This window comes from Tasmannia lanceolata, unplaced genomic scaffold (assembly GCF_043159265.1).
Source record: "Tasmannia lanceolata isolate RefF3 unplaced genomic scaffold, GAP_Taslan_0.1 ptg000015l, whole genome shotgun sequence".
Lineage (NCBI taxonomy): Eukaryota > Viridiplantae > Streptophyta > Magnoliopsida > Canellales > Winteraceae > Tasmannia > Tasmannia lanceolata.
The window spans coordinates 32,496,181-32,512,891 of NW_027518692.1; the positions used below are offsets into that span (position 1 = coordinate 32,496,181).

The window sequence follows — 16,711 nt, forward strand, 5'->3', positions numbered from 1 at the left end:
CTGATTAGAGGATGAATAGAATGAAGGGCGCCTTTGTAAAACCAAGCTAGAAGGGTGCCCTCATTGGTCCTTGTAGCTGGTTTTATCAAGGGGGACCTTCAGTCATCATTCCTCAAATGTGAGTCTTCTACCTTCACCTCCATTGATCGATGGATCCTGTGCCCCGATTAATTTTCAAGGGTCCATGTGCCGCACCCAATCTCCATCGTTATAGTCTGTTGTACTTGTGCATAAATTTTCATCGATGGATATGTTGGGAGCCAAGTCTATAGATGCACCGATGTATCACACACGACCCTTTGATGATCATTGGGAAGTTTTCAATGTATCCTAGGATACCTCAAAGGATCCCTAGGAAAACGATTTCTGTTAAAAGCACAATGGGTCAGTTAATATAGTTAAAAGGATTGATGGAAGATTTGGGTTTCGATATTTCCAACCTATGAAGATGCACAGAGACAATCAATCTGCTATATACATTGCCATCGATCCCATGTTTTATGAAAAGACAGAGCACATTGAAGACGACTGTCATAGTGACCAAGACAAGGTAAAAGTGATAGGTACACCATATATGAAATCTAAAGATGAACTGGTAGACATATTTACAAGGGCTGTTGCACTGTCAATATGGAAGTATTTGTTCCAAGTTGGGCATAGATGACATCTATACACCAGCTTGAGAGGAATGTACCAGCTTGAGAGGAATGTTGTAGAGACTGTCCACCCACTTAGCATTAGAAAAAAAAAAAAAAAAAAGCTGCATTCAAAGCTTATATTGAAAGCGAAATGACATCAACACCACAATATTTTAATAATTGTACTAGGGTTATTGCACTTCCTAAAAGGTTTTGATAAGCTAATGACAAAATAAAAGACATGCTAAACTTCTACAACTATAAATCAGAATTACATTATGGAAATTTCTACAGACCGGACCGTTGGGATCATTTTGCTATTTTGGTCCTAAATTGACTTTTAAAATTTTATTTTATTTGGTAAATGGTAGGGGGCATATTAGTATTATATATGTTTATGAAAAATCAATAAGATTCACAAAAGGCCATGTTTGGATTGCATGATATCAAACCCTATATGATTGCTGAGTTTCAGAGCTGTTAGGCTTATTTCAATTAGAGAAGTGTACAAAACGAGTACAGTCATTACTGTAGTATGGGAATGCAATATATCATTGTCCTTCTATTGTTCAGGTTCAATAGTAAGCTTGGATTAGAATCAACGTATTTGATATTGCCAATTCTCTAACTCGATCACCTTATTTTCATTACTTGTCAACTTACGTTATTTAGTTGGAAAATGGAAAATTTGTATAGAATCAATTTTCTATGCTTATATCAGCACAGACATGTTTTAATAATTGCATTAACTCGTCTTGTCTTATATCATATAAAGAGCTGCCAAGGTTATTACTGTTCCCACAAAGCTCTGAAAAGCAATTTTAAAAGACAAGACAAGCTTAGTTCGTGCCATTATTAAAACATGGTTGTGCTATACCATTTTCCTAATAATAAATGACTCTGATAAAAGTCATGGGGGTGTGTAAGCATGAGAGAGAGAGAGAGAGAGAGAGAGAGAGAGAGAGAGAGAGAGAGAGAGAGAGAGAGAGAGAGAGAGAGAGAGAGAGAGAGTTTTGTCCTCTACTCCATAACCTGCACCTACTTGCAGATTAACTTTTTTATTGTTTTTCCCATTACATAATTAGTTCAGGAAGACTGAATGCATTTGTCATTAGCTTTCTTTCCCATTATTGTTTAGTTGGCATTTACATTTCTTTGCATTTTTTCCACCTCTGGTTTTCCATTTTTTTTTCAATGGAAACAGAATTAGAGGAAGTAGAGGAATGGGTGAGCTTGAAAATGAGGACACGAAAGATCAAAACTAAAAAGGAACTTCAACCTGAAGAACAAGTTGGTGCAAAAGAAGAGTTGGGTGAGCAACAAAGAAGCATTTTCTTCGATGTAACTCAAGGTAAAGACATTTTTGTATCTTTCCTTTGCATTATGGCTCTCTGTTGAGAGGTTTCTTTTTTGTGATGGGTTTAAGTAAGAAGGCTTTTTATTAAAAGGTGGTATTGTGTGGACTTAAAGGACTTTCATGCCCTTGATTTACTGTATCCGCTTTTATCAGTGGGGCATGCTTGAAGGTTTCACAGATAAGAAGAGTTGGAGGTTGACAATGTTCGTTTTTATTTTCTTCTTTCTGTTGGTGGGTATTTTCAAATGCATTGGATGAGCTATTTCTTTGATTTGGAAATCATATTTTAGCTTATGAATTGCACTGGAAGGTTATAAATTTGATGAAAAAGGGGTTGTTTTATGATTTTTGGGCATTGGGTTTTATATTATATAATGGTGGGACCAGATCAGGTTGTGGATTTTGATGGTTTTGGCCTTATATGTGCAAGAGATTATCTTGTCTATTGTTCACTAATTTTGTTCTGCTAATATTTTTATCCAAGAACACAGCACAATGAGTCTTGTCAAAGATAAAATAAATTCATGCCTGCTAACCTGTGGAGAACAGACCCAATTGATCGATTGGGTTATGGGTTTTGAGTTTGAGCAAGGTTGGCTTGGTTTATTTGGTCTAATGGGATGATTAGCGTTGAAGCTTAGGAATGTTGAACTGATTTATTTGATATGTAGGCGTAATGGGTATTGATTTATTTGTTTGTGTTGATATCATTTCCCTAATGTATAAAAATATATTTTTCATACAGCATATCCAATTTGAATTGCTAAATTTACACTATAATGAATTAAAACATCATGTTTCCTGCCTAAAAAAATCAATCTTAATTCTTTTCACATTAAAAAAAAAGTGAAGGTTTCGCAAGAATATAGAAACAAAGTTTTTCGATTGAAATTATCATCCTTTAAAATGCTAAAAATGTATTTTTATCCTTTTGTTCTCTGCACAATGACAAGATAGAAAAGTCCAAAGGGGCAGTGATGGCTTGCAAAGTAGACAGCAAGCAGCAAGCATCACTTACTAATAGGGATAATGGGAGGCCCCTATGCAAGTCTTTAGCTAACGCCCAGTTTTTTTTAATCTTTTTCTAACGTACGACATGTTTTCTATTATGTCCTATTTCTCAAAACTTTCTTTTTCCAGTACAATGATGTTTTCTATCATGTCCTATTACTCAAAAACTTTCATTTTGAATACAATGATGTTTTCAAAAGATAAGTTAATGGATATCATTTATAGATTACTTATATATGTGTTATTCTTTGTAAAAATTTATTGTGATGATGATCCGTAGAACATGTACCTTTTGTAAACTTTTCATTCTAAAGATTTTGACGATCTTCCAAAATTGTACTTGCACTCTACAAGATTTTGAGACCAATTTTCCATCCAAAGTGAGGAATTGTTCAAATCAGTGTTCAGCAAGAGATTCTGCATGATACATAGGTCAAAGCGCGTATGAGTTAAAATTTATGTGACTTCATGATTTCCATGAACATATGTAGTTTCAACAATAGTTTCCATTAGAATACAGATTATATATATGTAGTTTCAACAATACTTTCCATTAGAATACAAATTTACAGATGCTTTTGATACATGTTATTTTGAAGTTGTAATTGCACTTATGTGACGCCTCATGCTTGGAGTATGGTCATCTTAGGCTTTTTCTGTATTATACTTTTCAAAAAAATGTGCGACCTTCATAAACTTGCCTTTCTTGCTTAAAGATTATTATTATTAAATTCATTTTCTGCCAAATAGTTCATTAAGACGCTGCACGTGCGGTGCACGGGCCTTTTTACTAGTTATAAAAAAGGGCAAATGATATCAGCATAACCATGTTCTGATATTTTCACTAATGTATCTTGTCTTTTAGCATTTAAAGAGCAGTGAAAAGGTTATTACAATTCACAAAAAGCTCTCACAAGAAGAGACAAGCTGGGTCTGTTCAATTATTATAGGGAAATGATATCTGCGCCAAGGTGTTTCGATAAACATGCGCTCCACTTGTTTGTCGTGTAATATTTAAAGAGTTTAAAGAACTTTTTGAGAATCGTAATATCCTCTGAAATCCCTTTAAATACTACACGACAACCAAGTGGAGCGCTTGTTTATCGAAACACCTCAGCGCAGATATCATTTTCCTTATTATAACATGGTTGAGCTGATATCATTTCCCTAAAGAAACTATGGAATATTTTCAGGTTTTTAGAGTAAACAGTGGAAGTGAGCAGGAATATAGCACATTTATTGAATGAATCATCTTATAATAATACGAAGTCTCAAAAATTCTCTATAAAAAAATTGAATGAAAAAATTTACATCCTTTTGAATGAATCATCTTACAAAATAATATAACTATGGAAACTCTCTGTCAATATATAAATTGAATACAAAATCTATCCCCTTAATCACATTGCTAAATTCACACCCAACAGCATGTCAACAAAAACATTAAGTACATAACTCCTTCAGAACAGAAAATAGTTTCTATTAGATTTTGATTTTCAAAATGTTATTTTTTGGTCAAAAAAAAGTGTTTGGAAAATATTTTCTAAGTGTATTTTGGGAAAGGAAAAACTTTTCTTTGGAAAGATTTGCTTTTTGCAAGAGAAAGATAAGAGTGCAAAAGTAGTGTGAAAAAAATAGTCCCGTACCGACTCATAAGAAAAGAAAAATTGGGCTTATAAAGCTTCACTCTTTTCTCTTCTTTATTATGGTGCACAACGGGCCTTAGCCTTGGGTTGAACCGCGGGACGGTGCAACACACCGTTCGCACACCTGCACACCCGCGGGGTGGGCAATGGGCTATAGGGCGCATAGTAGCGCTTTTTAAGGCACACTTTGCAGATCGTAGTGTAACGGCTAGTGGAAGATGACCGTTGGATGGTGTCTCATATATTCAAAGGCTCAAAGGGTGCGATCTGCACCATGGATGGGCAATCTAGCGGTTCGGAGTTGGAAAGGTTTTTACACAAGCCAACGGTCACTCCAGGATTGATTTGATCTGTAGAGTCGCGATTAGACACGATCTAATGGTCAGAATTCAAGCCTGCTAAAAGGATGTCCAGAAAGAGTGTTTTCCAACGGGAAAAGCCACTAGAAGCTCTATAAAAACAGTAGAAAATACTCATTCTACACAGATTTCGGGTTTCCACTTTGGTATACCCAAAATTACTATTTCCAGCACAATTCTCTCTCTCTAAACCCCTACAAAGTTTCTGTTTTTACTGTTTTAGAAGTTCTCTTCAAGTATTCTGTTTTCTGCAGAAACAGAACACTTGGGTCTCAAATACTTGAAAAATTCAAAGGTGATTCAGGCTTGATTCCGTTCAGTGCAAAACGTCGTCAAGCAATCGGTTTGGAACCAGGCTTCATTGTATCTTGGAGGCGAGTTCGTGGTCCCTTTTCCACACTACTAGTGGGGGCGAATATTGTCTTAAGGAGAGGTTTACGCGCCTTGAAGCATCTTCTTATCTTCTTCTCAACCACTACACAAAAATTCTCCAACAATCTTAACACGATATTCCACTGTTGGAGATCTTCATGGCGCAATCGATGAAGCAGATGACACAAGCTTTTGTAAAGTTGGAATGATTCAACAAGGGGAACTTCAAAAGATGGCAGAAAAAAGTACATTTCATTCTCACCACTCTCAAAGTGGTATATGTACCGACTTCACCCAAACCGGCAGAAGTTGAAAACGAGACGCTTGCCTAAGCCCGTAGAAGGAGTAAGTGGGAACAAGACGATTATCTGTGCAAAGGACACATCCTCAATGCTATGACGGATGAATTGTTTGATATCTACCAAAGCATGGGTTCGGCGGGACAACTTTGGACGGCTTTGGAGACGAAGTATCTATCGGAAAATGCCGGCGCCAAAAAGTTTGTTGTAAGTTATTTTTTAAATTTCAAGATGACTGATGATAAGTTGGTAGTGGATCAAGTCCATGAGATCCAACATATCATTAGTCAAGTTCACCAACAATGGGTGAACCTTGATGACACTGTCATTATTCCATCTATCATTGACAAATTACCACCATCTTGGAAAGACTAAAGAGGAAATGACACTCGAATATTTGATTCAAACCCTCCAAGTTGAGGAAGAATCAAGGCTGCAAGACAATAAAGATGATATGGCAAATCAATCCTCTAAAGTCCATATGATGGTGGAAGTTGCCAATGTAACAGATTCAAACCCCCATACTAAACCTTGGAAAGGTAATCGGAAGAGGAAGCATCAAAATGGCAAGGGTTCTGATAAGAACAAGAAGCGCAAAGGCACTTGTTTCCAGTGTGGCAAAATGGGCCACTACAAAAAGGACTGTCGATATAATGTGTCACAACGACCACAGTATAGTGGGTTCACTTTTGATTGATCCTAACTGTTCATTGACAAGCCTAGTTTTGGATCTCCTATGACCCAAAAATCAAGCCAATCATATGTAGCTTCAAATAATGTGTAGTTTTTGTCACTGAATGTGAACTGTTTGCTTATGTGTAGTTTTTTTTTATAATTCGTATTAAAATAACACGGATTATTAGATGTTAGAATTGGATGGTTGGCTATTTTAGTAATATATTGCTACTAGACGGTCCACATCAAACAAGAGTGGGACCCAATTAACGTGAATCGCGTTAACAGGGGGCGCATTATCCTACAGAGGGCGAAAAAATCATCACCCAAAATATATTACAACTTTTGATATATTATCGCAAATAAAAAAAAAAGCATTCTAATTTCTAATTTTTCCTTGAAAATAAGAAAAATTCTCGATTTTGGGAAAACATTCACTAACAATCACTTTTTACATGAAAAAAATAAAAATAAAAATTTCCCTACATCCAAAGAGCCCCCCTAAGGGTATGTTCAGAAACCATGAAATAAAGCATACAGGCTAGTGAGATAGATCGATTTGAGGGGAAAATGATTGAGGAAAGCACAAGATGTGGCTAGAAATCTAAGAAAAATAAATTCTTGTTTAGAATATATATAGGTTTTTTTTTACCTGGTTGCCAAATATGCCTTAAGTTTTCAATTTTGATTCGTGAAAACAAAGGGGAGTTTGGATCTAGGGAGGAAATTATAGGAAAAATTGATAAAAAGTAATATTCTGTGGAAAAGAAATTCCAGGGTAAAAATATTAAAATTTTTCTTATGCATGTATAGAGAATGACAGGGCTAACAAAGCTACCATGATGAACAGATGTTAATATAAAGAAGTACAAAAATCAACAACTAAGCTTCTGTTGACAGGACCCTGAAAGAGGCTTGATGGATCAAGGACTTAGGATTATTTGAACATGGTATATTATCTGTTAGAATATGCTAGCTCTATGAAGATCTGACCGTTGGATTGTATTCAACATTAGGAAGAGCTAATGCTAATAGAAATTAGCTGCCTAGCTTATCTTAAACTAATGATATCAACTGTTGTTGGCCGGAAAATCCTAAAAAGTAATTTGCTTTTATGCTCCTTTCAAAAAGACACTTATTGGGCCCCACTTTTTCCTCGTATATGTGATTGGATCCGTCGATTCAAGGGCCGGCCAGAAGGTGTTGAAATCACCTTTATGGGATGATCTAGGCCCTTGATCCGTCAAGCTTCCATCATGCCTCATTTAGGATTCTGCCAAAAGTGCCAAAACCGTTGATTTTCACAGCCCTTTACTGGACCCATGGGATATCTGTTTGAGATGTGACCAAAACCATATGGGTCGAGTCATGAGGTTCTCTAGAAGACTGACGGTCTTGATCTCGCATAAAAGCTCCTTTACACCCCTTGTAGGACCCACAAATTGTCTTTTACCATCTATCAATTAAAGTGAGTTTCTTTATAGTCGTTCTCATATGTATAGTGCTTATTATTAATAATGTTGTCGATGGTGGTTGATATATGAATTCTATTAATAATGTTGTCGACGGTGGTTGATAGATGTATTCTATGAAAGATAAGTAATAGATGCAACTTCTCAAAACTTTATTTAGGAAGTTACACCACAAATTTGTCTCGGTACAAGTGATGGGACACACCAAAATGTGATGGGCGAAAATTGTGGTTGGCCTTTAGAGAGGAGGAAGAGAATGTAATATTTTTTTGTTAAAAATGATGGGATAGACATTTGGGTCGTGTATAGTGGAAGAATAAGCATTGGCTAATTTTATGCCAAAAACTATGATAAGACATAGGATGCAAGCATTATCCAGATTGATTGGTGTTGGGAAAAACCCAAATAACAATATGTGATTTCAATGGCAAAGTAAAACGAAAGAATAAACACAAGCAATCACACAAAGACACAAAAATTTATGTGGTTCGGCAAAAGCCTACTCCACTGCAGAGGCGACGAGAAAATCCACTATAAGATTCAGGGATTACAAGGGAAGATCAGTCTCTCTCTCACACCAAACCCACTAGAAACCTTAGCACACCCTTTCCCCTTTCTTTTGAGCTCTCAACCCTCTTTACAAGACTTACACACGAAATAAGCCCTAAAAGCGCCTTTATATAAAGCGGGCCATAGGTTAGTCTTATCGGGACGAAAAACACATAAAACGGGCCGGGTCAAGCGGCCGGGGCGAATAAACGGGCCTAATCCGGATCGCACACAATATTTTGGACCCTAAACGGGTTTTAATTCAAGACACCCAACTCAACAATTGGGCTTAAAGCACGTAGGTACCCCTGTCCGACCCTGAAGTCTCACCTAACTTGATATTTCGACTTTGGCTGATGATGGTGTTGTCAAGTCCCATGGCTCAAGCTTGGACAAGCGGTGGAAACTACCATACTGAAGTACGATAAGGGTAGATGGAATTTTTGGTAGAACGGTTAAATGCGTAGAGATAAAAAAAAAGGACACGTCGATAAATGCACTCTGCAGGTCCGACCCTGAAGTCTCACCGAACTTGATATTTCGATGCCAAGTTGACAGACACCTACATGGAAGATAATTTGTTTTTTTGTTTTTTAAATACTAACCCTTTACTTAGGGGTATTTTATCATTTTCCACATCCATAATTTTTACCAAATTGAAATGATATTCCAACCATCTCTTCTAGCATTTCCGTCACCTGTTAATTTTAAAAAAAATTACTACTAATCAAAGGGTTAAGATCATCCTCAGGGGCCAATTTTTAGGACATGGCCTATCATCCTCCCTCTCCTATATATAAGTTCAATAGGCATGCTGGGGCACATGTTCAAATAATAAATAATGGCATTAGAAAGAGAAAAAGATGTTTAGGAAGAACTTATATGACGACATATATTTATGTTCGTGATCCGATGAGTTGAGTTGCCTGATGAATGCAAATTTTAAGCCACATCCCGGTCGTGGGGCCTATAATATGAACGGTCTAGATCATTGTGTCATGTAGGATGTTCCAAATCACATGAAATAGTGCTAAGTTGTCCACAGTCACCATCAATCTTTAACGCACGTAACAGTGATGTGTCTTTACATACCATTGTCATATCATGCAAAACTCCCATGAGTTGTTTTTTATATATAATATGAATTCAAATATGATTAGAGATCATTCTCTAGTCCGCCGACCAAAAACACATAGGTCCCACCTTAATTGGGTGATGCAAAGCAATCATTTGATGGGCCTTGACATAGAGGCGGTGTCCACAAAAAATCAGCTCCATAGGATCATCCCAACCCTATAATTTGTGGACCTTAAAATGAACGGCTATAAACTGCCACAAATCTGTCCATTTTTTAGCTCCACAAATCGAAGGGTTAAGATGATCTTATGAAGCTAATTTTTTGTGGACACCCTATCTATGATGGGGCCTATCAAATGAATGCTTTAGATCACCACAAAAAATGTGGGACCCATGTGTTTTGGGTCGGTAGACTAGAGAATAATCTCTAGTCGGCAGACTAGAGACACTTTTCTCATATATATATATATATAAAGAGAGAGAGAGAGAGAGAGAGAGAGAGAGAGAGAGAGAGAGAGAGAGAGAGAGAGAGAGAGAGAGAGAGAGAGAGAGAGAGAACATTTCCTACACACTAGCTTAAAATACAGTGGGGGCCCACATTGTTTGGGTGATCCAAACCATTCATTTGAATGGTCCTCACATAGATAGGGTGTCCACAAAAAATCAGATCCATAGGATCATCCCTACCCTAAGATTTGTGGAGGTAAAATGGACGTGTATAAACCTTCACAAATTAGTCCATTTTTTGCCTCCATAGTTTGAATGGGTTTACCCTAGCATGAGGGGTGCCTAACACCTTCCCCCATGTAACCATATCCCTTACCCAGGTTTCTGTTGAGACCATGTTTACAGAGTTAACCTAGCTGGCGACTCTAGCCATTTTATTTTTGGTGAATTTCAAATTTTATTCCAAGTCCAGCAGAAACGCAGACGTGTTCAAAAATCAACTAACGGGGGCTAGAGCGAACGCCCCAATAAAGACAAAAGAGAGAGAAACATACCCCGAGACACCAAACGATCCCCTTGTGAGGGCATGGTACGAGAGGAACGACCTCCCGGATCGCAAGATCCACAGACTGGTGACTTTGTTGGGGAAACCCCAAGGATAAAGCTCTGAAATGACTTGAAATGGCCATATTTGAGGAAACTCAAAAAATTTTGGATTTAAAACTTTTGTTATGATTAGCCTTGACCTCAGGTTGTGTTTGGAGGTAATCGTAAGTTGCGAACCATTCGCAAGTTGCGATTAGCAAACAGAGAAAGGAAAAAGAAAAGGAAAAGATGTATTTTTTTGGCTTTCTTGCCAAAACCTAAAACACCTAATTGCAATGTAGAAACCAAAGCACTAGAACCTTTCTTTCCATGTTTGCTTGTTTGCTTGAGCCAATGCTCAAAATTGCAGCCGAATGTGCGAAAATGCCCCGGGAGGCAACCTAGGCAGCCCATTGCTCACATATCACCGTCACTTGCACACACTCATTATTGCATACCTATTTTACCTCCGGAGTTATTAGCACACAGGACTATCTTGTAGCTTGCACGAGTGATGACATGCTTGCCGTCGGATATGACACCGTGTTTGTGAACTGTTCCACCTCTTAGCCTAGCACTTTTTAGTGAGTAAAACAAGTTTCGATTCGTGTCCAAGTACCTTAAGGATGGGATTCTCGGTGGGTATATCGGACCACGGACTAGCGCTAAGAGAGAACTTTGGCCTTTCCTATTGCATACCCCAACATATTCACATAGCAATATACCATGCCTATCTAGGGTATGTTGAACCTAGACTAGGTTTGCCATAACTCGTGTTGAGTGATGTAAGGATTCCAAGTAATAGGGACACACCTAAGCCTTTGGCCCATGTAGGGTATGTCCATTGAGTCTATAAAGGTGTCTCCGGACTGCCAATTCTCACTAGGGATTTCACCACCCTAATCTGAATCACAGGGTACATGATTGCGACCCATATCATCAAATTTAATCTCTGTGATAAACAATCATAAACCCTAGGGAAGGTTGTAAGCCCTATAAACAGTCCCTTCATTCCGGTGGCCTACACTGTAGCTAGGGCATCCTTTCACCATCTCTTCTTTACTAAAATTTCAATTTCGGGTCCCTTCCTTTGGATCATTTCTCACCATATTTCTGAACTAAGGATTCAGGCCCATTCCCTCATACCTGATGCTTGTCCTGGGGCACCACCCCATCTCTTCCTAAAAGTATTTTTTATGTTTAAAAGAAAACGAAAACAACAAACAAAATGATTTTTCTCTAGGTTTCCTAGTGTTTTATTACCTCTGACTCCTTATCTCCTGTATAGGGCGGCTTATGGTTTCGAGGGGACTACCAACGTTACCATTCTACTGAGAATTCTGAGTTCCTCGGATGGTTGGCTAATCCTAGTGAGAAGTTCTTCCCTTTTCTTATCTTCATCCAGGTAGACCAAAATCTTCTCCGAGCAATTCTGGGACTCCCGTTATGATGTCTTCTATTTCGGCACCGAAGAAATTTGTCCCACTTTTGAAGAATGGTGTACTTTATTGGAAATCCCTCTTGACGGACCTATGATCAAACCAACGATCAAAGATGGGTACCATATCATGTTCCAGCAGTTGATCGGCATGCCCTACCACGATCCCACAACCTTCATAACTGACAAGGGCATCCTTTCCGATCAGCTTATCCGAGTCTTCTCTAATATCGGCGTAGGATATTGATAGTCTGCGTATATGCCAAGTACTTTGTATGTCAGAGTTTCAACGTTGCTTCTCCAGCCATTCTCAGTATAGTGGAACATCGCAAAAGGCATTTCGCGGAATGAGAGAGCAGCCACATAGGGTTTCCAACACATTTTGTCATTATTCTCGAGGTGGCTGCTCTCTCATGCAAGAGACGTTTAGTGAAATGCCTTTTGCGATGGACAACAAATCCCTTTTATAATTGCACAAACCCACCATGCCATTTATTATTTAAAGTGTTGTCAAAGGTTATTATATTACTGTTCCAAAAATTTCTTACAAGGCAATTAGAAAGGGAGTTTTCACGTGGTGTAAGCCCGTAGAGTCCAGTATTTTTCAAAAAAGAAGAGAAACTCTGTTTGTGCAATTATTAAAGTATGGTTGTGTTGATATCATTTCCCTAAATAAATTAGGATGATGTAAACAGTATATATTTATCTGGTGTATATTCTTTCGTCCAATCACAGGTACTTTACCTGTGTGAAAAATTCATTCCAATCCCAAGTCAAAATACCGAGGGAGGAAAAAGAAGTGACATACACTAAATAATGGTGTATAGAACTCATTCACAAAAGTGAGGAAATTGCATTAGAAATTTAGAATTACATTACATTATATAGATATTCAAAAAGATGCATTCTTCACCTCATGGGATTATTTATACACTATACAACGCTGTATATTCTCATTCTAAAAACTCAAGTATAGTTTCTATAATTGAAACCCATAAAGATAAAGAAGAAGAAATACAGAATTCACTCAGCAATACTTTTAAGGTGGAGCTCGACTGTGTTTTGGCGTTTGTTGGTGGTCATAATGATTGCTTAAACATGGACAAAGCATTGATCATATTGAGAGATGACTGCATTTGAGAAGAAGTTGCATTTAATAATGGGGTTTCTCTTATAATGAGGTCATCTGTCATTAAGATGTGGATAAAGGTGGAAACTTAGAACCCCTCATTTCACTCTCAATACGACCCTTTTATTTCATCTTTAGACAAATCATACCCTTATCTTTATCTCTAGACCCATCTTTTGTCCTTAGCAAAGTACCCCTAGATATTGATAATGACTCCCATTTCAATTTCTCCCTTGCATTTTTAATACTAGTAAAAGGATGGGGCAGATGCTGAGGAAGTCATCATGGACTCAGGTCTTAGAAGGAATGAGACCTTTGAAAGGGGACTGTATCCCTAGTTTCATGCTTGGTGAAGCTTTTTGGGCTGGTTCAAATCCCGGGGACCACTTTTGCCTCAGCTTTGCAAAATGTTTTGTCTTTATGTTGTCTACTTTGTTCTTTCCAATTCCGCATCAGATTCTTCCTTGGCAGAGAGTCGTCAGAGGCAATGCTTTGGTCTTCAACATTTCCATCTTGTTCTTCCATAACTTACTGAGATTTCATATGAAGTCCAGTATTTTTCAGAAACTGTTCATCTTATGCACCGGCCACAGTGTGAATAGTTTGTACCCTGCAAATCATCTTCATAGGATGATCTTAAGTTCTTAACCATTGACAATGCTGTATATACAACTAATTGACAAAAGTGGGGATGTTGCTCTAGAATTACATTGTAGATATCCAGAACGACGCATTCTCCACCTCAATGGATAATTTATACGCTTGACGCTTTTATTATATCATTCATTAAACTCCAGTACAGAATCTATAAATCAAAACCCATAAAGACAGAGAAGAAAAATACTGAATAAATTCAGCACTTGTAGAGATTCAATAAGGTGTAGTCTCCACCTCAAGGTACACACACCAAGCAATGGTGTATACACTCATTACATGATAGTGCATGCTGCGGGATCTTCTTCACTGAAGAAATTGCAACTACTCACGCGGGCCCAACCAACATTCCTGCAGATCATATCCCTTGGATTACCTTCGGCACACCCCTTACAACAAAATCCATCCCTCGGATAACCATCATAATAAGGTACCACTGGAACTGGAACCGGAACATAAGGTTGGCATGGTGGGTACGCTGGATAGTAAGGTAGGTACAGTGGGTAGCATGGACGAAACGGTTCTGGGTGGGTCACCACCGGTGGGTCCTCAGGTTTTGTTGGGTTGGGTTTCACCACTGTTTTTTTTGGTGGGTTGGGCTTCTCTTCTTTGATTTCGATTTTTTGAATGCATTCTCCGGCCTTGCAGCGGAGTTTTTTGGCAAGCTCTTCCGGATCAAAAGGGCCTGAGATTATTACCTTCTTTTGCTTCTTGTCAAAAGTCTGGCTTCTGATATCTCTCGTTCTCAAATGGTAAAATTCATAAAGAACTCAGTTTTGTAAATTTGAATCAATTTATCTAAAATCTTCTTATTCTTTGGTTGCAATGAGTACTGCAGAGATATATATATATATATATATATATATATATATATATATATATATATATATATATATATGGAGAAATGATATCAGCACAACCATTTTTGATATTTGCACTAACCCATCTTGTCTTTTATTATTTAAAGAGCTGTCAAAGGCTATTACAGTCCCTCAAAGGCTCTCACAAGCCAGTTAAAAAGGAAAATACAAGGTAGGTTTGTGCAATTATCAAAACATGGTTGTGCTGATATCATTTCCCTATATATAGAGAGGAGAGAGTACTCACCACAGAACTTGGAGAGAGTTTTTTTTATCTTCTTACAGCATCGATGGCAATCAAGATCAACATCCAATATCAAGGTGGAAACCTGTGACAAAATTAATATAAAAACAAGTTTAGAGAGAGGTGGGTTCTTGAAGGGAACAAACAAAAGTGCAAGAGAAGCAAAACCCACTGTAATTATGAAGAAATTTGTGGACTTTAGGGGAAGACAAGGAGAAATTAAGGTTTTTAATGTGGGGAAGACAAAAGAAAAAACAAACCCAATTTGTGCCAAAACAAAAAAAATTAAGGAAAAAAGGTGATTTGAGTTCAAATATCACACGAGCGCGCGCGCACACACACACAAAAGGATTGAACCCAGGCTATTGAAAAATTCCAAAATCAAAGGTGGGTTTTGATCAAAACCCACCTTTGATTGTAAAATTGGGGAGATTCTATAGACAAATTGAGAATGACGAGTAGACCTTCTCTGCCATTCTTGAGAGATCAAGATCTGAACTCCCTAGAGAGAGAGAGAGAGAGGGAGAGAGAGGGAGAGCGCGATCAAAATACAATAGTGAAGCCCCATTAAATACAAGGATTGAAAACAAACGTGGAAAGTGTGCACGTATACAGTGACACGTGTCCTAATCAGATGGTATTTTCTTACGTATCATAAATTGATATCATAATTTCCAAATGATGTCATCAGGGTTTGCATTTACAAATCCGGTGCATTTAAATTTGAGGGCATTTCTTAAACAAAGCTAGGGATTGTGCATTTGCAGTCATAGAGTGGGGGCATTTTGGGAATGGATTGGTAGAAGTGCTCAAGTCCCCCAAACAATTAGGCACCGTTTAGATACGCTGATTTTAGAATCCTGGATTTCTTCAAAACTGTAGCTAAGAGACAAGAGAAGAAGCAGATCAGCCGTCGTTTTTGACTCGTTTTTAACTACTCGCCCTTCTTTCCGTCAGCAAGAAAGCAGCAAATCCTCCCATATTTTCAGGTTTTAAAAATCTCTCGGTTTTAGAAATCTCAGGATGCAGGAGAGATTTTTAAAACCTGAATTTCTCACTTAAAATCCAAGAAACATTGCCAAGACAACATACGACAACATGATCATGAACCCTCTTTTATACTGTTTTCAAACTAAAAACCTGGATTCTAAAATCCGCATATCCAAACAGCCCCGTAGTCTAATAACAGTAGCATTTGATTCATTTGCAACCCGAAGCACCATCTTTTTAATAGAGGTGCAACTTGGGTCAGGTCGGGTTGAGCTTTGCTCAAAAATAAATTGGAATCAACCTGAATCAGACCCGAATTTAACATAAAAGCTCAGCCCAACTCAACTCAACTCAACTAAGCCTTTGTTCCAAACTAGTTGGGGTCGGCAAGGCAAAAGCTCAACCCAAATTCCCAAATATTGTCTCGAGCTGCACCCCTTCTTTTTAATGAATAAAAAAGGGTAAAAACTGTAATTTTTAGTGGGAGTGCATTTTGGGAATGAAAATCATATAGTTAGTTGCAAATTAGCGATCAAACTAGCATTCTTGGTCCATGAATAGCATGGGTGTAAAATGATGGACCCAATCCTATGTGCGGGTTTGGGTGATTATCGGGCTCACTACATAAAAAAAAATCAGGTGCAAAATGGTAGGCCCTACCCCATCTAATCATGAGGGCCCCACCCGTGCTATGCATGACGTGTACAAAAATTCTATATCACAACCCCATTCCCTCTACATTTATCTCACTCTCTCTATCACTACAACCTACTATTTACATTTGATCTTGATTGCAGATCATCTTGAGGGAATTGAGGAATTGAGAAATTGAGATGCGTTCTCCTTCCGACCACCAAAGATTTCCGTTTTGCATTCCTAATTTTTTGCCGAATATCATATCTGTTTATC

The 16,711-nt window shown here is 37.8% G+C and overlaps 1 protein-coding gene and 1 long non-coding RNA gene across 3 annotated transcripts in view; one reads left to right on the top strand and one right to left on the bottom strand.

The window, feature by feature from the left end:
- The window catches only part of LOC143846606 (Heavy metal transport/detoxification superfamily protein), a 30,603-nt gene extending 15,270 nt beyond the window's left edge, over window positions 1-15,333 (bottom strand). Inside the window, exon 1 of one of the 2 annotated variants that reach the window (XR_013234794.1) lies at window positions 15,277-15,333. Coding sequence is in view for 1 of the 2 variants with exons in the window: in XM_077355086.1 (XP_077211201.1) it covers window positions 15,277-15,288 (12 nt within the window). In the remaining variant the exon portion in view is untranslated. The remainder of the gene's footprint in view (window positions 1-15,276) is intronic. The other variant, XM_077355086.1, reaches the window with a different exon arrangement.
- Window positions 1,837-2,438, top strand: LOC143893045 (uncharacterized). The gene is made up of 2 exons (XR_013255690.1): window positions 1,837-1,989; window positions 2,149-2,438. It is a non-coding gene; the product is annotated as an uncharacterized LOC143893045 (long non-coding RNA).
- Window positions 15,334-16,711: the final 1,378 nt, after the last annotated feature.